Source organism: Lutjanus erythropterus, chromosome 17 (genome assembly GCF_056507025.1).
Source record: "Lutjanus erythropterus isolate fLutEry1 chromosome 17, fLutEry1.hap2, whole genome shotgun sequence".
Classification (NCBI taxonomy): domain Eukaryota; kingdom Metazoa; phylum Chordata; class Actinopteri; order Lutjaniformes; family Lutjanidae; genus Lutjanus; species Lutjanus erythropterus.
In genome coordinates this window covers 19,300,203-19,324,743 of record NC_139333.1, presented here as the reverse complement: position 1 = coordinate 19,324,743, position 24,541 = coordinate 19,300,203, and the positions used below count along the sequence as shown (strand labels likewise).

At 39.9% G+C, this 24,541-nt stretch overlaps 1 protein-coding gene across 4 annotated transcripts in view; it reads left to right on the top strand.

The window, feature by feature from the left end:
* Positions 1-24,541, top strand: part of LOC146312110 (zinc finger MIZ domain-containing protein 1-like) — a 153,477-nt gene that overhangs the window by 112,347 nt on the left and 16,589 nt on the right. For 3 of the 4 annotated variants that reach the window (XM_084740828.1, XM_084740826.1, XM_084740827.1), the window contains one exon: positions 2,593-2,698. In XM_084740828.1, the coding sequence (XP_084596954.1) occupies positions 2,593-2,698 (106 nt within the window). Of the gene's footprint in view, positions 1-2,592; positions 2,699-12,111; positions 12,216-24,541 lie in introns of those variants that run through there. The other variant, XM_084740829.1, reaches the window with a different exon arrangement.

Genomic DNA, 24,541 nt, shown 5'->3' with positions numbered 1-24,541 from the left:
GTGAAGTACAGCCTCAGAGCTGAGAACATGCCTGTAGTCTTGTTAGTAGTTTGATTTTGATTTCTATTTTGTAGGCTAGTTTAAAGTAGTGGCTTCTTTATACTTGCAAACTTAATTGTTTTGCATTGAACAAACTTAAAAGATGTTGACTGGAAAGGTACAGTCATGGCCCAGCATTTGCCTTAAATGTGTTGTTTTGAGATATTAATTGGAGGTGAGCTGCATCTTTTTTTTGTATGTCAAGGAGGGGGTCCAACAAAATATTGAAACGTTTGTGATCTTGGCTTTCTTTAGAAAGACAAAATATCCCAACCAAATTAACTTCACGTTAATCATCCATGCCACAAGTCACAAGTTGCCTCGTGACAGCAATGTGGCAGCGAAGAATGATTGACTACTGTTTGGTCGACAACCCACCACCACAACTTCACCGGCTGTGTACAATTTAAGTCCTGAAATTAGAAGTACTTGTTGTAACTTCTTACACTGAAATTACCATTTAGCAAAACGCCCCTCACAAGTTTAGATTCTAATTAGACAGCCTATACTCATATATCTTCTTCTTAATGGGGGATTCCTATAAATAAAGGCCAGATATACATACTCTGTTTTGGTGTCACGTCAAGACTATACTTACAGAGATAATGATATGGTGCAGGCAGTAGTGTTCAGCTGTACTACCTCAGGGCTTGTCTTGAACTTCAGAGTGTGACAGCGGGCTATGAAAACGCAGGCTCGGAGAAGAATTTGTCTCAAGTGAGGCACGTTGGTCCACGCAGGTCTCAGTATGTCCTCGAGGTCTAAATGTCTTGAGCGGGTCTCTTTGAGCTGATAATGGCGATGGTAAATCAAAGCAACGTGTGCCACATAAGGGTGATTTACATTGCCTCCTGTGGCATGTGGATGTTTCTCTTAATGCTTCCTCTCAGTGGGCACCGCTGCACTGGAGGCCACATTTTCTCCTCGTCTGCTGTCCAGCGACTCATATGGAACTGATAAAGTTGTACTGACTTTATCCTTTAAGTTAAACTGCGTCTTTGATGCTGCCAAAATTCACTCTTACGTAACAGTCAGAATCTGGGAAAATGTCAAGACAAAATGTTAAGTACTTTTGATGATTTCACTGCCAGAATGGGCGTGTATTCGATGTATTTCTCTTAAAGGCACACTTACTCGTAATAAGGATTACATAATCAGATTACAAAAAAATAACTAAGTCTATCTATTAGCCCAGATTATTGATGACACCTTCCATTACATCTTAAAATATGTAATTTTTTTTATGAAACTTTTATTTTATAATAACCGATGCTAATAAATAACCAATTTCTCAGTTACTCAAAGTGCGTCTGACATACAGGGTTCTTTTTGTTTGTTATTATTTTTCTCGACTAAAAGTGTGAAAAAAACGAAAGATGAGAACTCCTCAAAATGTCAGGTCTGGTGCAAATTCCACCCACTACTCAGGCAAACACTGACCTCAAAGTGGTGCCACATTTTCACAATTATCTCGAGAATGGTGTGACGTCGACTCAAAGTTATTTTGCCAGTTTAATCTCTTAATTAATCTGCATTTTTTTCACCATTTCTCTTCTGACTTTTTCTCAATTAAACTCCTATTTTGCGAACCCCCCCAGAGGCCAGTCATCCCAAAAGTGAGCCATTGTCATCTATGGACTTTCTGCAATTTTGCGATTCTGCTTGGAACTTGTTCATTGCAGCTCATAAATATATTTTTCTCCTATTTTTGCTGTGTTCAATACACCTGCACAGCCCATAACGTCAGTATTTTACGACCTGGGAATGACGCTTAACAATCAACTATCTTTCTGGTGCGTTAACAATAAGTAACTGACAAATCCTGCATATTCTAACTTCATGGATGTAATAGTGTATCTTTGAAATCAGAATTTAATACCTTTTTCAGCTCAATATTATCACTTTGGCAAAGGAGATTATGTATCCATTCCTCTTTATTTGTCTTTTGTATTATTGTTTTTAGTTTGTCAGATATCTCATAGTTTATCAAATTTGCTAAATAAACTGCTTACCCCACCTTTAAATGCAGATGCTGCTTAATTTTTTCTGTTCTGAAAATAATTTGACACAAATAAAGGATTGTGCAGCCTTGGAAGAGGTATGCGCTCTCTGAGCACTTTCTACTCATCTCTGCTGTTTAGCTGATAATGGAGTTGGTGTTTTTGTGACCTTCTGTCTTGGAATAAAGATAAAATAAAAGGGGAGAGTAAAGATAACAAATGAGTTTTAAAAAATAGTTCCAAAAACCTTGTCTGGAACTGTTCAGTTATCCAGAAATCCATGAAACACCATTTCCTACAGTAATGTCAGTATTCAAAAATACATCCATTGACCTCTTATCTTTATTTTGACCTATATGTGACCTTACAGTATAATAATATTTATGTAATGTCAGAAAGTCTTTCAAGAAAAAAACATATCTATCTTTTCAAAATGCTTTATTCAAATAACTGTCATTTAGTCATTTCCTCAGTAGGAGTGAGTCTCAGACCATAACAGAACAGAATATCTGACGTTATCCTGACTGAGTGTTCATGCTGTCGTTGTGTTCAGGTGGTCAGCCGCGTAGCAGCACAGCAGGGCTATGACTTGGACCTGGGCTACCGGCTCCTGGCCGTGTGCGCTGCCAACAGGGACAAGTTCACTCCAAAATCAGCAGGTAAGACCAGAGTTTTCTCAACCACCGTCTCAGGCCATCTGGCCATGCCGGCCTGTCCGGCCTCAAAGTTCCTGTCTGCATTCTTGGCAGCATTTCACGATACCCCACCCATTGCTCCTCAACTGTACAAGATCCTGATTCTCCAGAAAGAACTGTACACCTACAGTGACTGTGTTGGGAAGCATTTAAAATGCAGGAGACGGCCACTGGCATGTCTTAATTTGTGTCAGTGGATTCTTGCAAAGATTAAAAGAGACAAGTGATGAAGATAGTATATATTAAAGGGACAGGACAATTTTTTTTTTTAAGTATGTGGTATTTATTGACAGTGTTTTACAAAGTAGATGACAGTCAAAATGCCCTAGTTTACTAAGCAAAGTACTGCTGTGGATAGGGTCATCAGAAAGGTACTTGAGCCACTTTAAAAGGACCCATCTAAAAAATTCAACAACAGTTTAAGTCCATATTATATTTAAAATATGTTCTCCGCTTTACCTTGCCATCAGACAGCCTTTTCTGACAGGAAATTGCTGGTATATAAACCAGATTTCGCCCTTTCCTAACCAACCAAACTCCATTGGCAAAAACAGTAAATTTACCTCGCAGAGCACGGGAGTTGCTGGTCTACCGCTGCCTCGATCGGTTAGTTTATTTGTGGTATAGTCTTGATTTTGGTGTTTCAAAGGGTTAGATCAGATTTACCAAAGTCAAAAAGTAACACAAACAAACTAACCAGTTGAGGCTGCGGTAGAAATAACAGCCCTCATGTTCTCCAAAGTGAAATGATTGTTTTTGGCAGAGGAGTCTGGTGGTATTGGAGAGAGCAATATTTGGTTTATGTAACTGCAGTTTACTGTCCAAAAAGGCTGTCTGAGGGCAAGGTAAAGCAGTGAAATATTTTGAATATATCATACACTTTAACTGATATTGATTTTTTAGGTGGCTAAAATACATTTTGCTGCTGGCCCCGTCCACAGCAGTACATTACTTAGGTTTCTACTCCTGCTTCTCCAAGTTGGAGACCATCCAACCACCGTCCACAAGTACCTCATACAACCCCACTTCAAAAATTGAGAGCTATCCCTTTAATGCTTTCTACATGATAAATACTCTAATCTTTTTTTGTTTTCAACAAAAAGAGTAATGACAAATTCTTCAGTCTCACTGAACATGAAGCATTACTCTCTGATATCTGCATAAACTTTGACTTCTTCATGTCGCATTTCGCTTAACAACTTGTTCATAACGGCCCGATTTGCTTCCTTCTGTGGAGTTTTAGACAAAGTGTGTACAGCAGAATACTCCATTTGTCACACGCGACAAAAACTACTCTATCAGTGATGATGAGTTCCTGTTTTCATACAGCGGCGTCATCGCGGTACAGTGATGGATTATTGGAATGGATGTACACTGCTAAATGTTGTTATCGAGCTGGTAAAAAAGCATGCTGAAGCACGATGGGAATGAAGATGTATAGTCTGTCAGCAGCTCGGAAGATAACAGGAATATTTTGTGCTCCTTTTACAGTTTTTGATTTGTGGTTTCCACCTGTCTCGGGTTACAAGGAAAGCGGGGTTGTGCAATTGCTTCTGTGTGCTCGGCCTCTCCGCTGAGCCGTCTTAAGTCGAGTAGGACATGAAAGTCAGCGCCACATATTGTTTGAATTTTCACTTGTGTTTGCCTTTTCTGATTTACGGCCTCCGTGGTTTTATATGTGGTAATATGAGGCTTCAAATCATGCGATGTCACTCTTATGTCAGGCACGGGAGGGGAATCATTCTCCGCCTGCAATTAACTTACACTGCCAAATGTTCTAATTCTACTTAATGCTAAATCAAATCTCAGGCCCTACTTTATGGGCTTAGATAAGATTGCCAATTGATTCTCTGTCTGAATAATTTCCTGCAACAGTAGTCATTTGGAAACCAGCGAGTACTCCAGTCTAGGCAGCATCCCAAAGTGCATTTCATGGACAATTATGTACCTGTATATGCATGAATATTTTGAGAGGGAGAGGTCTGTGGAAAGAGTCAATGGAAACCACTGAGGAGGCATTCTCCTGTAAAGCTCCCAGAAGCTCTTTAGAGAGGAGGCCCCAGTCGAGACGGCCGTTAAGGGTGGAGAGAAAGCCCTCTCTGGCAGCCGAGGGAGATGGCTCTTAAACGACACTCCCACAGGGCCCCACGGGCAGGACCCGCTCCCCGACATCCAGCCGGGCCGTTGCCCAGTGACGGGAGAAGGGGAGTAAGTCACATGACGGGGTCCGGGATGGCGGCAGCAGGTCATTCATGCCATCCAACAGCAGAGACAGACGAGTCAGTGTCTGCCTTCCACTGAGGAGAACAAATCTGAGAACCTCGATTAAGTCTGCGCAGAGAGGACACAGGATGAGTTTTATGTTTATTTGAATACTGCGTCCTGTGCATGATGTTGTTTTAACCATAATTAATTTAGCCAAATCTGACAGTTTTTTCCTGGATGTGATCCAAGTTTTTTTTTTTTCCCAAATTCTCAGCTCAGTCATAAACACAGACAGCCTGCCATTTGTTGCATAACAAGCTTTTTTATTGTTCTGGATAAGGACAGCTTGAAACCTTATGTTTGTTTCTTATCTCTACTAACAAAGGGGCTTGTGTAGCCCAAACCCTCTGAGTTTTCTTAAAGGGATAGTTCACCCCAATGTCAAAAATATGTTTCCTCATGCCTGTGGTGCTTTTTATGCACCTCAATAGTTTTTGTGTGAGTTGCTGAGATTTGAAGATATAGACTGAAAAGACGTCTGCGTTCTCTCAAATATAATCTAACTTGGCATGCGGCTTGTGGTGCTCAAAGTGCCTAAAAAATACATTTGAGGAACTCAACAGTATAGTCTCTTCCCAGAAACCATGACCCAGTTACTCAAGATAATGCACAGACCTTTTTTGTAAGCAGTTTCATGTAGGAACAATTTTCTTTCAAATGTCCACCAGCTGTATCACTGCGCAGAAGGAAGTGTCACGTCCATGGGCAGTAGATACCTATAAAGAATCAACTAAGTACCAAGTAGTATCGAAATTTACTGCATTTTGTACCCAGAGCTAGAAAAAAATGACAGCCTCTCTCAGTACGTGTTCTTAAATTCAATTTAATGCAACTTCTAATGACCTACTTTCACTGCAAAGCAACAAACAGCAGCTACAGCGAGCAGCTACAGAAAGCAGCTACAGTAAGCAGGATATCAAGCTTGGAGTATTTGACAGAGCTGAAAATTCAGGCATACTTCCCTCTAAGTTTTAATACAGTTGGCAGGTGTAGTTTGGTGAAAAGGAAGCAGTTCCTACATGAAATACTGAGTGCTATCTAGTTCCATTATACTCAAGAGAAGGCAGACATCTCTACAGCTGGTATCTCCAAAACTCTGCAACTGACAACAAAACTACGCAGACATACAAATGACGCGACAAGTAAGAGGGAAGAAATGTATTTTTGAGTTGGGGCCAAAGTGTCCCTTTAAAAGAAAGTGTCCAGGGAGCATTGAAAACCAAATCTTACTCTCATAACCACTGGCCTGCTCAGTCACATCATGCATCTTGTAATCTGCTCTGTGAATGTATGTTTAAAGTGTGTGTGTGTGGGTGGGGGGGGGGGAAGATCTGCAGTTGTTACAACGAGCAGGGGCTGTCTGCCACAGAGGACATCAGGTCAGTGGATGAGCACTAATAAGTAAATCAGATTTGGTGTCCCACTTTAACCAGGCCTAACTTGTCTTGGCTCTGACACACAGCGTGGTCGAGCAGCTATTACATTTCTGTTATGTCATCTGAAATTCCTCTCCCGGACATGGGAGAAAATTGAGGGGGAAAATGTGCTGAGGGGAGGGCGGAGCTGATTTCAGCAGTAAGAAATCAATGTTCACAGTCAACTTACAGCTGAAACAGGTTGTAGCTTTGACAAATTGATTCATCGTGACATGCCTGCAACAGTTCAAGACATCAGTTTGTTAATTTCTTGGTGAGGAAAAAAAGCTGAGGAGGGGAAAAACTCAAAGAAACAGACGTTGATCCTAATGACACCAGCAATATGTATCATCTTTCCTGAGGAGAACTGCATTATCAGCTCCTATTGATTTTATTAGTTAACATATGTATCTGAAGTTCAGCTAAGTGAGTGCATTCTGAAAAACAAAAAAACAAGTTGTTTTAAATCGAACAGAACACAAAGCCTATATTGTTACTGTACACTACTCCTGATCAGTGCAATAAAAGAACACATGCAGAAATACACAACAACAAAAACCACAGTATGCAAGCGTCTACAGCCACATAATAGCTAAAAGAAAAGAAATAGAATAATAAAATAGAATCACTAATAGAAACAATAGAAATAGAAACAAGTGAAATACTAGAATCAAATTAATGATATAGAATAGAAAATGCAGTATGCATGAGAATATTAGTATTATTGGATGAGAATAGTTGGAGTTGTATGGATATAATATTGCACTAGTAAAACTAATTACTGTACATGAATAAAAGGAATAAAGAATAAAATTAATAACTTAAAAAGTTTATGTTTAGGCTGACTGATATTTAAGTTGACTGAATTTGAAAAGACAAACTGTGGAAATTTTGTAATGATCTAAAACAACTGACCTCATCTAGGCAAATAAACTCTATATTAATTCAGCTGTACATGAAAAAATATGTTCAATAAACTCAAGATATTAAGTTGAAACAACAACTCTACTGGTCATGTTTCTTTAAAAATTAATTTAATGAGTTGATTGAACTCTGTTCAGTACTTTTATTCAACTTATTTCAAGTCAAAAGACTTCAAGGTAGACAAACTTATGCTTATAAGTAGACATTATAAATTTAAGTGTTTTGAACAAACTTGAATATTTCCATTAAGTGAGAAAAGATTAGTTGATTCCACTAAATTCCTGTAAGATTTTTTAGTGAGGTTCAGATAATGTCCGTTGAATGCCTCTCTACGCTCCACACACTGTGATTTAGTGACTCTCTGTAATAGATGTACTCAGGGGGGATCGGCCAGTTGTAGTCCTTTTGCCTTTTTCCAAGCGGCCCACAATGCTCGGGCAGAGCTGGGGGGAGGGGCGTCTGTCTGCTAGTAGTGACCTCTTTGTGAATGAGATTAGCCTGCTCTATTAATCTGTGATTACTTGGACTGTCTTACCGCAGGCCGAAGCCGTGCACGTGGGGCCGTGGCAACATCAAAGCGGGGAGATCACTCACTCGGTGTGGATAAACTCATCAGGGCCTCCCCTCTCTCTCTTTCTCTATCACAGGGTACATTACAAGCCCTGTTAGGCCTATTTCATCAGCCCCCTCCTGCAGGACCGCAGTGGTTCAGTCTGGTTTGAGAGCGTCGACAAAACGCTTAATCACGATTTTTTTCCTCCAAGAGGGTCAGAGTGGCACATTCCCAATCGTTTGCGCCTCACCAAGCTCTTGGAATTCCTCAGCTCAGAAGAGTGAAAGGAGGCACCAATTTATAAGAGGGAAGGGGGGGGAGGCCAGTCAAAGTTTTTCAGCTCCTCGAGCCGTTCATTCTCTCATGTAACAAACGCCTGGTAAACCAGCTATTCAGCAGATAATTAGTTGGGCTTCGGCTCTCGCTCTGTCAGGCTGGTTTGTCTCCACAGTCGTTTTACACATGCAGGGCTGTTTTCAGGTCTGATCAGAAGACATCGTGGGCTGTAGTTAACAGTGTCAGTGTGTTAAAAACATCCAGGCAACAGAGTCTTTATCATTTGTTTCATCTTGTTCTAGTCGGTTTGGCGGTGGGTGTTCTGGTGTCTCGGTTTTTTCAACCAGTTCAAGCCTGAGGAAGCAGAAGAAGCAGCAGCAGCAGTGTGGGAGGGGATGTTGGGTTTGTTTGCAGTTTAAGACGAGGCAGTGTGACCAACTGCAGGGTTGCAGAAACAAGAATGAATTTTTAAACCCAATTAAATCATATTTAAACTTTTAAACTATCTTAAAATTAAGAAAGATTCAATTTAAACCTCTCTTTAAACTTTAAAAGTTTAGTTTTCACTCTAAACCTAGATTAAATTTAACTCTTTTGTTCCAAAACTTAAAACTCCTTTTAGAGATGGACTGAGCAAGATAAACATGTTCCTCAAAGAAGGTAAACCTACAAAATAAATATACTTATGTAGAATATCCGTCATAACAGTTAACCAAGTGAAGTCAGTTTTATCTCGAAAGACACAGACTCTTGTTTGTCTCAAGAGGGCTTTAAAGTATGCACAACATATGACACTCTCTCATTAGACAATTGATTCAGACAAGCAAAATGAGCTGTATACAGAGGAGACCGAGGTAGCTGGAGTATAATTACACTATTATTCAGATCCAGACAACTTTATTGATCCCAAGAAGGGCAATTCATTTTGCAGCTTACCCAGTCTATACACACAAAACTCAAAAACTCACAGGCAAGATTGTCTAATATGTCAGGGGCGGCAGATCAGACTAAATGTAGCAATACAAGGAAACAACAGGCTCCAATAAATAAAGTAAAACATTTTGTTATATTTCATGTAATGAACAAGTGTATAAGTGTTTCAGAGTTTTCGGCATGTAGTTTTTGGAGTGAAGACTGTGACTCAGACAGAAGATAAGAGTTAATACCATTTAAAACAAAATCTACAGTCTAGGTGAGAAAATTTAAGTTTCTCTCAAACACAAATGAACAGTTATAATAATTTGCTTGAGTTAAATAGACAGAGGAAAATGATCCAGTAGTTTTATTTCAACATAATGATTTTCTAAATGGAAATTCCTGAGACAGGAAAATTGTAGAAATTCTCTCTGAAAGAAGAAAAGACAGTTTAAGGTTAAGATGAACGTTTTTCAGGTGTGCTGTAAAGCTTATATACTTTATTACCGAAGTGGTTTAATTCTTTAGCGTCTTAATGTAAATTTCCTTTAAACTGTTGTCTGAAGTGCCGATCATACGTCTGCTTTCATCGTGCCTTCCAGTGAAGTGGTGCTTAAGACGTGAGGGTCAGACATGTTGTCACTGAACTGTAGAAAGGTCTGTGATTCTACACACAATACAGAGGTCAGATAAACACTCACACGGGCCTGCAGGGCTGTAATTTCTCTTCCCAGAGCTTTCCGCACCAAAATGTTTTTTTTCTTTTTGACTCTCTGTCTGTCTGTCTCTCCTCCCGGTGTGCTTCAACATATAGTTTAGCTGCGGCTTTTCCTAAATAGAGAATAACACAGAAGTCTAAAAACATTGCTGGTGGCCGAGAGCTTGTTTGCACTTGTAGCTTAGAAATAAACAACCATTAGTTAATCAAGATTTAAACACAGATTTAAGCCTTATGTCAAATGAAGGTGTGGCTCATCGAGGGGTATTTAGTGCAAGAACTGAGTCCCACTCAACCCACAGACTGTATAAACTTAAATCTCTGCATTTAGTCTTGTCAAGTCAAGATGCACCCCTCATACATTATTATGTGTACAGTACATAACATGCATTATGGATATGGTTATTTTTATAGAAAAGCTCTTTCTTAAACCTCTTGAACTCTGGATTTTCTCCTTAAACTTTCTTTACATTCAGAAGGCAAGTTGAACAAAACACCTTAAGCTAAGATTTTCCTTAAGTCTGAGTTAAGGGTTCCCTTCAATAAAATTCTTTGCATAAAACTCTCCTAAATATTTCCTCTCACTGGTCACTGAAGTATTTCAGGTTTGCTCCTTATCTTTGTGTTATACTTGTGTTGAAGTTAGCTGAACCATTGCACAAAGGACATTAGCAAGGAAGTAAGAAAAGAACTTGAGGTACTTCTGACTCTGTCTTAACATGGCATGCTTCATGTTAGCAAGCTTGTTAGGCTACAGCTTTACCTAAAATTGCTCATATTGTCTAATTAATATCTATAACTTAAGTATTTAAAGGTGAAATGAAAAAACTTGTTGGAAGAAGATTTCATCTTTATTATGAATTAATTCTGCACAGATATTTAGTCTCACCTTAATGGTTACTTCAGGTGTAAGTTAACTTGGTTAAGGTTTTTTCATACGATACGATTCGATACGACACAATACAAGATACAAGATACTGTATTAACCCCCCATTCACATGGGACAGACAACTTTCTTTAACTAAGGAAGCTTTTTAAATTATTCTGTTCAGCACCCTTAAGTAAGTCCACCAGCTAAGGAGAACTTATGCCTTAAGTGTAATTTTTGAGGCGCAAACTGAAGGTGTTTTGTGCATCTCCTTTCACACTGACAATATCACTTCCATATTCTGTAAACTACAAGTTGCTTCATTCAAACACAAGGTAGATTTACACAGTTAGATGGATTTTAAAAAAATCTTGGCTGACCCACATTAGAGTTTACGAGGTTAAAGGCTGATATTGTGCACCTGATATTAGTTTCACAGAAGCTATAAATCCCCACTGTGTCCACTTTGGATAATCTGTGTGTTTTACACTGTATGATGACAGTATGTGAAGCCTTCCAGCCGGCCATGATTGATGTGTTAACTTGCAGTCGGGTTGCAGGGCTGTAAGTCACCTCCCGTGCACTTAGCTGATAGTAAATACCAGGAGAGCAAACACAGACAGGAAAGACCAGAGATAAGGGCTGTTGAGCTCGTCTGTCCTTCCTCGCAGTTATTATGTCTGTCTGTGGCAGCAGGAGGTGATTGGTAGCATCTTCAGCCACTCACATATGGCTCCTGTTGTTTGCTGCGCCACAAACTGGATGTTTGCATATTAAAATTAATTTACACTGCGCCTTATGTCTCTAATTAAATGCTTATTATTGTATTTTAGCACACAGATCAGTTGCACTAATTTGACACCTGAATTTTTTTATTTGCAGATGACACTCCAGACTGCCTCAGGTGGTGTGTCTGCCCACAGTTTACATGTTTTATATGGCTGTAATTATTTATCCAAAAGCTCACTGTGTGCTGAGAGACAAATGTGGTCTAATTGGCCCCTCCCTCTTCGATTCCAACCCTCTGCGCATTAGGAAGCCACAATACCCAGCCTCCTCCTCCTCCTCCTCCTCCTCCTCCTCTTGCATGCCCCTTAATTACAATGACTAGTTTGATGGATTAAGTCGACTGTATGCAAAGACAAGGTTTTGGGGGCTTGAAATCACTGCTTAATGTACCCACCTGAACCGTCTCTGTCGCCACTTTTCGGCGGCACCTCCCTTGTAACAAATGTTGCTTTAAATGAATTGATTGAGGCTTCTTTTTTACTCGTTGCTCTGGACCCGGGCCAAGATACAGGCTGTCTAGCACATTAGGCACCACCCCCCTTTGCAGGTTTGAAATGTGAGCTGCCTGCATTTTTTTTCTCTCCTCTCCTCCTCTCCTCCCCTCCCTCCTCCCCTCCTCCTCCTCCCCTCTCTTCTCTCCCTTCTGGCGAAGTGGCTGTGGCTGCTTCTGTGTGTGTGATGTGTGTATTGGGGAGAGCAAGCAATGGATCACTAGACAGAAAAAGAAGATACATCAATAACTGCTGCATACATCCGAGGTGAGGAGATAAGCATTTGGTTCTCTCTCTGCCTGTCCTCCCCTCCCTCCCTTCCTCCCCCCCTCTCACCCACACCCCCCCTCTCTGTGTGTGTGTCCCCCCTCCTCCTCTCCTCTCTCTGTCTTTTAACCCTTTACTGCTGCAGAAGCCGGCTCCTTAATTTTGCTCTTTCTTCTTCTTCTCTGACCACAAAACGTGTGTCCTCCTCTTCTCCTCTTGTGCTGTATGAAGTTTCCTCTTCTTTTTTTTTTTTTTTTTACCCTCCCTCCCCTCCGCTCTGTCCCCCCCCTTTTCTCATTGTCTCTGGGGTATTTGTTGCTTGAGTGCAAAGAAGCCGGTGGCAAGTACAGCAGGAGCCCATTAGCAATGACTCCATCTGTGATTGGTTTTGCCTGCGAAACGGAGAGAGCAGCCATGAATAATTGATGTGTATTGTGCAGTCAGTCACTGGACACGCAGGGAGAGAAGAGAGGAGAGGAAAACAGAAGAGAGAAGCTGCTGCCCTGAGACACCAAGGGGGGGTGAGAGGGGGGAGGAGGGGAGGAAGGGAGGGTAGAGGAAGAATGTTAGAGAGAGGAGAGGAAGGTGGGAGGGATAGAGAGAAACACAGGGAGAGAAAGAGCTTTAAAATAGCTGCTGGCTTCAGTAGTGCAGAGATTAAGGCTGCCCTGTATCGCCTTTGTTCTGCTGTTGCAGATTTGTGCTCTAGACACATGAGTCCCCCTTTTTTCTGTGCAGTGAGGAGTGAGAAATGAGCGGGGACATTGCTGGTTGAAATGCGGGTGGCATTTTAGACATGGAGGTTGCTGTGAATAGGACGGAGCTGTCAAAAGGAGGAGACAACAGTTAAAGAGGTTTGCAGGGGGTGCGTTCAGTGACAAGAGGGAAGGTGGATCTGGAGAGCAACTTCATGTTATTTTACCCCTCAGGAGGAGCAGGAGGGGGGGAGGCAGATAGAGGGTTGATTCCTGTGTCTGTGGGTGCAGGCGGGCACCCTGCCACGTCTTAAACTAACGGAATGGGGTTTGACAGTATGACGAGTGCCTCGCAGCGCCCTGTGTGATAGAGTTGCAACAGCTGACTGCTGCGTTTGACCCACTTACAGCTCACACAGAAGGGGTCAAAATGGCCTTGATTATCTCTCTGAGTCGCGCTGACCTACTTGAGGCGGCGTTTTCCGCGAGACTCTTGGCAGTTTATCACACCCACTCCCCTCGGTGCCACACAGCACAACCAGCCAGGCTCGCTGCGGAGGCGCGCACAGGATTCTCCTCCTCTGGAGTGATTCAGATCACTGGTTCAGCATTTCTCATGATCCAATCATGTTTGGTGCGCAGAGTTCTTTAAATCAGAACAAAAAGTTTGAATTTTTAGACATTTGACTGCGTTGAAAGATGCCAATGCACCTGTTTTGTTCATGTCCGACTTCAGCAAAAATCTGCATTTTAAATATCAAACATTCTTTGTCTGTAGGCTTTGAAAGGTTGGTAGCCGTTTTCTCCATTCACAGCAATAAAAAGTATTAAAACATCCAACATGATCACGCCTACAGTACGCCCCTCAGTGCCACATGGCACAACCAGCCAGGCTTGTGTGGAGACAAACACAGGATTCTCCCCCTGTGTAGTAAATCACATCTGATGCAATGAGTTTTAAAAAAAAAAAAAATTAGGAGCAACAGACTTAGATTTGAGATGGTAAAGCACCTGTTTTCTTCCTGCTTAACTTAGAGGAAACTATCTTTTGAGTATCAAATGCTCACTTTCTGCTGATTTGAAAGCATGGACACAGGAAGAAGGGGTGCTGAAGGGGGCGGGAGCAAGATAAGAAAAGTTTTTGTAGATTTGTTATCATCATCAGTATGTATACATCCATCATTAGAGTCCTTGTGATGTTGACTTATTTATCATGCAGACACGTTGAGATGTTGTAGAGGAAGTCACTTGAGTAAACTGGTCATGGGTCACATCTCTCACCTGGATGTGTTACTTGTGTAGTTGCTGTGGCTGCTTTAACAAACAGTATGTTGGAGTTCAGCTGTGCTGTAGCGTAAAAAGCTCTAAATATGACGCAAATTGTTGTACATAACTATTAGATATAAAAGATCCTGGTGATTCAAACTGAAGCAAAAACTATGAATGTTGCCCAGCATTTAGTGTGACGTCATTTTACCCCAGTTGACTTCCAGCACTCCTGTTTAGAAGATGTTCAGAAAGATCGGTAGCTTGAATAGTATCAAAACATCCATAGAAACTTGTCAAACCACTCCTGCAGCACAAACCACCTCTCCACTATTGATCTGCTTGTTCAGTATGTTTTCAACACTAATCTGCACTTCAAAGCTAAATAAACTATTACCGTGTCACTCTCTCGCCTCCTTATCGCTCCAAATCTCCCTGGGAAGTAACATTTTTAGTGATTTATTGTTTAGAGCGGGAGTTCCCAAACTTTTTCAGCTCGAGACCCAAATGAGAACTTTGGTATCTCCCCGGGGGCCCACATGTACAAATATACACCATGAACTAACCTAACAGTTAGATTATTATAGTTTATTATTATAAACTACTGATTAAAAAACACAACAAACCATGCAATAACTTTAACAAAGTTTTTTTGTATTAGCTGTTTTTTTATTCCACAATGCAACTGTTAGTTTTGTGTTCTGTGCAGAACATGGTGGTTTATGTTGGTAACCCGTCATATTTTTTTGTTGGTTTATAGTTTTAATCATTCGTATGGTGGCTGTTTCTTGACTCCAGCTGTATTTTGCTAAAAGTTCTTGCTCTCTGTTTTGAATATTACTGCTTTCTGTCTGAATTATACCAATGGGCAACCCAATAAAAATGGCTCTGCGACCCATTTTGGATCCCGACCCTCAGTTTGGGAAAGGCTGATTTAGATATTTGACTACATTGAGATGGTAACGGACCTGTTTTCCTCATGTTCAATTTAAAGGATCATCAAATATCTATTGTTTGAATATCAAACACTCACTGTGTGTTTGCTTGACAGATGGTTCTGAAAGGTTTGCAGCTTCACAGCAATAATACGTATGAAAACATCCATAGAAACTTGTCAAACCACTCCTACGTTGATCTACACGCTCAGTATATTTTCCACAGTCTTTCTGCACTTCAAAGCTAAATAAAATACTTCCACGTCACTCTTTCGCCTCCTTACAGCTCCAGATCTCTGTTGAAAGTATCATTTTTAGTGATTTATTGTTGAAGCATCAATTTAGACCATACTGAACACAACAGAAGAAAGGATTATGCTGCAGGAGTTTATTTGGACGTCTTGGTACCATTTTTCTTTGTCGTGACTGTGAGTCACCCCTGAATCCGAGCTTACAACAGCGAAGCACCAAGCTACAAACTTTTCAGAGCCGCCTTCCGTGCAAAAGGTGGATATTTGGTGGAGTATTGCTTCAATGAATGAGAGAGAGAGAAAGTCAGTTGGTGTTTTTTTCTGTCTTCTATTGACCTCACTCTTGAGATTTATAAACTGGCACGTTGGTTTCTTCATTGTTCACTTCTCTCCACCAAGAGGGGTTTTGTTAGGCTGTACAGTAAAGTCCCGGTTTGGGCAATTATTCAATGATTTTTTTTTCTCACTAAACTGTGTCTGTGGGACAGCTCCCAACATGCTAAGACAAGAGAGGTTTTGCAACAGGCGGAGTTGGTAAAGAGATGTCTGGCTAGCTGTACAGTTCCCCACACTTCCAACTATTCATTACTGTTGTTTTGTCAGCCTCAATGACTCTCTTGTTCTCTGTATTGTACATTGTACGAGTTGTGAAACTGCACTGACCTTTTTCTTTGAAGTTTTTTCTGATAAAGTCACAAATCAAAATGAGAGCCATCTGCATGCAGGAGCAGTCGATGCCATTTGTGTCTGTGCAGAAGATGAACACTCTTTTCATCTTGTTTTTTTACTAATAGAACATGCAAGTACATACAGGGTACGTATGGTTTGTTTACACCTGTTGTTATTATGTGATCATCCAGTCGGTGCTGAAACAGGATTTTGATCAGATTTTATTTTGAATCCTCCAAAGATCAGAAGCTGAATTGTGATTGTAATTATGGACAGTTTCTGACAGGGATATAATATGAATTTTAGTTACAGTTTGTGATGTTATGAATTTATTAAGTGCTGTTGAAGCATGGAGCTGGGACTCCACACGTCACCAACTTTTTGACATGATGAAAATAGTAACATCCTGTATCTAACCCTCATAACTGACTGTCTGAATCCAGTTTGTACAACAAGTGCATTTAGGACATTATAGGTAAACTGGGTGAGAGGGGTAATATTTTGGGAAAAAAAAAATCCGAGATTAAAGTCAAACTTCTGTGAGACAACTCAGAAGTTCTCTCAGCTATGTTATATGCATAAGAGCAGACTGATTTGGATGCCTTTTGTGCATGAGGAGCTGCAGGAAAATGAAGAGAAGCAGGGATATCGCTGGACAATTCAAATTGGATTTGTGGGACAGCAGGACACAATACAACAGATCATCAAATGAATCGATCCTTAAGTAATTCCTCATCACTAAATCTGATTGCTTTGTGTAATTTGATTAGATCGTCCACTGCAGGCATAATACACAGAAACCGGCAGCAGCTGTGGTGAGATGAGGTTGTCCAGCCTTGCAAAATGAAGCGATTTGGCTCCTTGACAAAAAAAAGGCACCTTTTTCTTGTAATTTTGTGAGTTTTATCTGTGAGAATTTCAGCATTCTCTCCACAAATCTGTCTTTAGAATCTCATAAAACATTTAATTTATTTTCTCATAAATGTTTTTATTGTAAATTTCAACCTTTAATCTCAGAGAATATCAAAGTTTTTCCCACATGATGTTTCAATTTTTAATCTGGGAAATTCTGTTTTTTCTCTTGGAATGTAACCCCCTTGCTCTGCCATTTTTTTTTAGGCTACAATGGTTTGTGAACTGCTGGATAAGATTTTCTAAAACATAACATATTAAAGAAGGTGTTTCAGTGGATTTTAGTGCGGAGATGCAGTGAAGTTTAATGCGTGATAGATATACTTTTGTCACACAGTGTGTCTCAAAGGTTGATTATACCCAAGTGCCTCCGCCTACAGACAACATCAACTAAAAGCAGACTTCAGCAGGTTCACTGTTATTTGATCTTAATTTATGACCAGTCTCATACGTGAAAAGCAATCATGTATTTAGTCTCTTATGTCAACCGTGGATCACGTATCAGAGTGCAGAGCGGTTCAACGTGCTTAACTTGAGCTGCTTCCAAAGCAGAGTGAGTTATCTTCTGCAGAGAGGGATTGAAGACCTTAACATTATCTTTTATATGTGGCGTCCAAACAGTCTGCAGAGATGCTTTTAGAGATGTGCATCTTTAACCGGTGAAAGCTGGAAAACTAGGCTGAAACAATTATGAGAGATTACACAGGGACGGTATTGGAGGATGCTAAAGCAGCCCATTAAAGGGGCATTAAGTAATCTATGACCTTTATCGACCTCTATAGGTGAAAAGCAAAGGTTCAAACGGCATCAATAGAACCTAATTCCTCTTTCAAGCATCTATGGCACAACCACCCTGCATACACACACACACACACACTTTTTCACCTGTAAAGATTAACTGCTGATTACCTACTCACACGTTATTGTCTGTCATAATTTTGCAGCTCAGATAAAGAGCTAAGCATTCATTCAAGTCACATTTTAAGTTAAAGTAATAGACAAGAGTTGGCTCATTAAATAAAAGTCATTAGATGTATCACTACAGTAATAAAATAATTCTTTTTAGTCATTTTGGACAGATGTGTCAACAAAGCTTAAACTGCCTGCACTGGATATTATGTCATTTTGAAGCTTGACACAGTAAAAGTATAATTTATTCAGCTTGAGTTTTTTTGCAAATCCATTACACCATCATTTTGCTTATTTCAAGTGGAGTATATATAATTTTCTCCTCCTCTGAGTAGGTTTTTGGACACTCTGTGAATTATAACCTCACATGTTTTTCAACCATCCAGTCATCTCACAGGTGTGTGAATAAAGGGGGAAACTCATACTCAAATGTCTGTCATTGACTGAATCTCTTTAGAAATGTTTGTAAATCCAGTAAAATGTAAAATTTGAACCCTACAGAAACCAACTGCTGCAGGAGGTGTCAGTCTGACTCAGGTACTTGCTGTGTGTTGAAGTGCTGCACAGGGAACTCATACACTCTGGCTGAATTATCCAACCAACACATCCTCATCACATCATGTCCTCACGGCGGATATGTGTCGACACACTGTACATGGAATGACATCAGCTGTGCTTTTTTTTGTTTGGTTTGGTCATTTTAGAAACGCTTCATGGCTGCTGTTGTGTCGTCTGTTGGAGTTTTACAGTATGAAGCATGTCACACACACACATTGCTTTATCATCTTGCCTGCGTCATAATTCACACTTTTGTTCTGGGCCGTCCATCTGAACCATTAACAATCTTATGTCTTGTTCCTCTTGGTGATTTTTATGTAAATTATCCAGCAGGTTGTAAAAGTTGTGAACAGAGTTTAAGTCAGAGTCGGAATAATGTGATGAAACTTTAACGATCGCTGTAAGGCAGCGATGGCCAAAGTTTTTTAGCCCGAGACCCAAAAGACTTACAAAAAAACACATCATGAATCTCCATAACGTACGCATTAATTGACTGCTGATAAAGCTCACAAGCCAGGAATTTAAAATGTGTATGAAATGTTTTTATTTTATTAGAAAACTACCTCGCAGCAATAATCAAATTTGTTGAGTGTTAAAAGTTTCTCATCACAGCATCTGAGCTGAACAAACCAGCATAGCAAAAAAGAAAGTTCTATAAGTATGTACATAATCCTTCTATTCTTCTATTTTAGGAAAATTAATTCAGATATCATCCATTCAGATATATGCATTTTACTCCCATTTCGAGTCGTGACCATAAGTTTAAGAAAGGCTGCCAAGAACACTGGAACTGCAAGCATGAATGAGAATATAGGAAACTGGATCTTATAGACCAGGGGTGTCAAATGTACCAGAACCAGGCTCCTAAAGAGTCCAACTTACTTTGCAAAGTGTAAAAGATAATCTGTATCAGACTTGTATCTTAAAACCGTCCTGGTGGAACACAGTTTTTAAGACACTGCCAAATTTTTGTATTTGTAAATGGTTTGTAAGACAGAGGATAATTTAACTTTTTTCCTCATTAGCGTCCACTTCAGCTGGTGTTATGTGGTGTTGCGGCATTACTATGCAGCAACAAAAATGTCTGGATACTTAAAATATTTTTTTGATCTCTGCAAGTTGTTTGAATCACAAAGAAGGGAAATATATAGTCGTCCAGTTCCAAAACACATAAATGTTTGTATGTTTGTAGATGGACTTGATCTGTGTACTGTAATGCACATTCATTTATTTTTATTAAGACATGTCAGGTTCATCGTCTGTTTTGTAAATGGATGATTCATTAATTGGTAATGTTTTCAGACTCTACTTGTACATATTTACTCTAAAAAGTAACAGATTTGGAGGTGTTATTTCTAGGTTGTTATGCAGTGGTTTTACAGCTCCAGCCCTCTTGAGATCAGTTTTGGTTGTATGTGTCCCTTGAACTTAAACAAGTTTGACACACCTGTTATAGAAAGTAAACATCTGCAACACAGACTGAGTGCTGGACCATATGTAGAAAATGTGGAGTGTGAAATTATATACTCTGTATATGACAGAAATGTAGATTTTAATGTTATTTTTATATGTACAAAATACCAGAAATCTAACAATGAGATAGAATAATAACGTCACAATCTGCAAAATGAGTCAAGGGTGAGAATGATCTTGGCTAGTTTAAGATGGATTAGGTTTTATTGTCTCCATTTGTCCCTGAGTGTTTATCATGAGGAGTCTTTTTATTCAGATCCTGCTCTGTAGCACATATGGATGACTCTAATGAGCCTAGAGGGGTGCCAGGACCCGACCCCGGCTCCTCCACTGTCTGTTCATACTGTACCTCTAAAGGGAGGCTGTGACCCCGGGCCCACTGTGAAAAGGTCGCAGGTGAATCAGCCACCAGCGTATGCCACCGTGACACTACCGGCCCTGCCCAGCACCCTGAGGTGGGCACGAGTCCGGGCACATCTGCTCCGTGCCTAATTAGTATCATTGCAGACGAGGGCTTAAGGGTGGGCCGTGGTTAATAGCAGCCTGTTGCTCGGGGAAAACAGTCTGGCTCCTGTAAGCCGCTTCTTTGCAGGTCTGCTCATCTGATAATCTGGTTGCAGAAGTGCACGGTTAAAAAACGCACTCTGTGCCGGTGCAGCCGGCCTCAGCAAGCAGATGGCAGAGTTCTTAGGAACCTCAGTGCGGTCCAGCGAAAGGGTCATCAGTTAGACAAGCCGAACTCAGAGTTTTTGTGAAGAATTGTCTTGTTCAAGACTTTCCCTTTATTAGTCAACAAAGATGCTTTTTCTCTTTTAAAGGATAATGCCAATATTTAAGTTCTTCTTCTTAATTACAAATCATGTATCCATTATATCCTGCTGGCCCTTTTCATATGCATGCTGCAAAGTTGACTTAAGCAGCATGAGTTACAAAATTTGGAAACATTTAAAAGGTAAAAATTATTAAAAAGGGAAATATAAAAAACAAAAGAATAAAACTTGCAGTATACACAAAAAAGTCTGAAGTAAGTTAAGATCATATGTAGTAATCCTGTCCCAACTTTTCAAAACAAGCTTCATTTAAACTGCATTTCCATGCAAAGATAATATGAAGCCAAACAAGTTTATAAAATGTGTTTTTTACAGTTTTTATACAGTGTGAGAAGAAATGTAGAGCTGTGTATTGGCAACAATCTGGTCATATGATACTTATCACGATACAGGGGTTTGGTCTCAATATATTGCAATACTGTAAACAAGGTGATAAATTGCTATTTTTATCTAATTTATCAGAATTTGTCATATTTGCATCAACATCTGAGTTAAAGAAATTTAACTTTTTTATGCAATCAGGACATTGAAGATAGATAACAACACTAGTATCTAGTGTTCGGGGTTTTAACACAACTAAAAATGAACCACTGCTACGAATCTTTGCATGTATCACAATATCACGATTCAGTGTTTTGAGAATGAATATAATATCACAAAACATACGATACTCAAGTCTACTGATATTTTCTTTCAGCTCTAGAAATAAGTGCTTTCCCGAGGTTGCATGGTTTAGAGAATTTTTTTTAAAAAATTGTTAGTTGTGATGTAAGCATGATTTTTACTGCTGTCGTTCTTTAGAGAAGCCCAGAAACTTGACCTCAGACACTCTGACATGTTGTCACCAGATTTTATCTGCTGAATTAAGACATAAAGATGTAGGTTTGGAAGGAGTTTTGCTCCCAATCAGCTTACTGTGGCATGGAGCGACATTCTGTACAGTAACAGATTGAAGATTGAGTGTTGGTCGTGGGAGATGTTTGGCTTTAATGCACAAGGAATTAATTCACACCAGGGGGTTGAAATGCTATAGATTTCCACCTTCTTGCTTTACGGGGACCCTGAATGGCGTGCCCTGCTTTTAATGAAGAGATTTGTTGCATGTGCCAAGAGAGATTATCTTTGAAAACACTGGCCTGCTTGGGCAAAGGTTTGGTTCTTGTAGAACCATGAAGAGAAATGACAGCCAGAGTGATGAGATCTGCATAAATCATCGTGAGGTTGTGGTTTATATTGTGTCATGTTCCAGTTGGTATTCAGTAAGTGCCAAGTGGATTTCTTTAAAGATACAGAGTATAATCTTTATCTCAAATCTGTGAACACAGATTGTATTTGAGGATAAGTGTCTTATCTTTGACATTTTTGATTTTTATTTTGAAACCCTGCATTTTTTAACGTATATGGAAGGAAATTTGCATCACAAAGTGGCTCGCTGGATATTTTAATACTGAAGTTATTATGACAGCAGCAGTGGGACGTTAAGACGGATAAGGGACAGCTTTCCTATCTGTCAGTAATGCAGTCTTTAGTGGTTTTTGATTTTGCAACAAAGCACGCAGGATGTCAAAACAGCAACCCAGAAACACCAAATCCGCAGCGTTTTCTTTTTTCCTCCTTGTGCCGCTTGCCTCCACATGGCCACATATGCTTGTGGCCTCAGTAAAACCTTTTTGGCACGAGGCCAAGCGTCCCCCCCATTCTCCTCACCGGATGGACATGGCACGACATTGCGGCCATGTGGCCAGCAGGAGGCTGTATTTAAGCTGGGGCAGCTCTGAAATGGGCCATAAAACCTAGCCAGCAAGTCTGGCTCCCCATGAGGCAACGGGCCTAAGTACTCATTGACAAGACTCCAACATCCCTGACTTTCCAGAGAGCAGGAGGAGGAGGAAATAATGCAAGAAAAAAAAAGGAGCAGACAAAGATGAGGTGCAGACAGGAGGCAGTTGTCTGGCCTAGATAGACGGGCAGTTTTATAACTGTTAGTGCTAATACTTTCAATCCACAACGTGTAGCTGCTTTTCAATACTGCAACACTGCTAAACACTCACGTTCATTGTTTGATTGATTTTTTTTTTTGTTTTTCATCTAATTTTCAAGGGATTATTCTGATTATTTGAAGGTTGTATGAGGTGTATTACCTACAGTAGATGGCGGTCGGAACCCCCGTCCCCCAGTTTGGAAAACATATTTTAGCCACTTAAAAAAAAAACACTATAGAAAAAAAATCAGTCAGTTTAAGTGAACGCTATATTTAGAATATTTTCACTGTTTTGCCTTAACATCAGACAGCCTTTTGCAACAGGAAACTGCCATAAAATAAACTAAATATTGCTATCTCCTAAGCAACCAGACTCCATTAGAAAAAACAGCAATTTTACCTGACAGAACACAGGAGTTGCTGGTCTACCACTGCCTTAATCAGTGAGTTTGTTTGAGCTATTGTGTGACTTTTGTGTTTTAAAATGCGAGTTCAGATTCACCAAAATCACACAAAAACACGAACAACCTAACCGTTCAAGGCAGCAGTAAATCACCAACTCCTGTTTTCTGAATCATAAAATTGCTGATTTTGCCTATAGAGTTTGGTTGATTGAGAGATTGCAATATTTGGCTTATATAACAATGGCTTCCCATTAGAAAAGGCTGTCTGGAAGCGAGGTAAAGTGGCGAAAATATTCTAAATATAGCATACACTAAAACTGCTATTGATATTTTTAGGTTGTCCTGTTTTTAGGTGGCTATAAACATCAGCAAACTGATTAGCTTTCTACACCAGTTGTCCTGTCTGCTTCTCCAAACTGGGGACATGTCCTCCACCATCTACTGTAGGCTCCTACTTCAAAAAAATCCAAACTATCCCTTTAATGAAATAGCTGCTTAACAGCATATGTTTAAAGGGACCCTGGGGGGGAATATGTCACATTTTGATGCCACATGGCAGCCATGACATTCACATGTTCTCACTTCACACATCCTTCCCACTTCATCAGCGTTCTGAAAACATCACTCACCCTGAAATATGTCACCAAATGACTCACCCAACTCTAAAATCTTAGTAACTGAGCTAATAAAGTCAGTTTACAGACTTCATTTACAACACCCAGTTCACACTTGCTTCCGTGACAAAGTGTTGGAGAGTTGAGAGGGTGGCCAGCAGAGAGGTGAATGTGTACCATGTGTTTAATTTGAGCTTGGCATTATAAAAGCTCAGCCAGTGCCTAGTATTAGTTGTTAGTAGAAGTTAGTGTTTTTGCTTATTGTGATGGGATATCTTGGGGGAACTTCAAATGCTTTATATCCTTAAAGTCTGCACAACCTAAGCCAAAAGGTTATGTAAGTCAATAAACCATAATAACTGTTGAAATCATGTCATAAATAAACCAAAAGTCAGACATATTTTAGCTCACTAAACATATTGATCCAAAAAATTTCTAAATGTAGGAACAGAAACAAAGTATTTTGCTCCATAAGTTATTTGAACTATTTTAATCTTTAGGTTTTTGAGATGATCTAATTTTTATGAGCAGACTAGCAAAGGCGTTCCGATTCATGTGCATCAGAAATATTTCCCCAGTGCCTATTTTGATATTTTTGTGTATTGTGATGTCATTTCCTAGATCAATTAGTTATATTCATATCTTCAAAATATGTACAATTTAAGCTCAAAATTATAGGTTCAGTCCTGTTTCTCTCATTATTTCTCTGATATGAACTATACTAATCTCTCTGCTCCTCTGCTGGTGCCTCTTTACACAGACACCTTGTGTTTTCACCACATTTTGTACCACATGGAATGTAACAGAATGTAACGTAACATAAGATAAG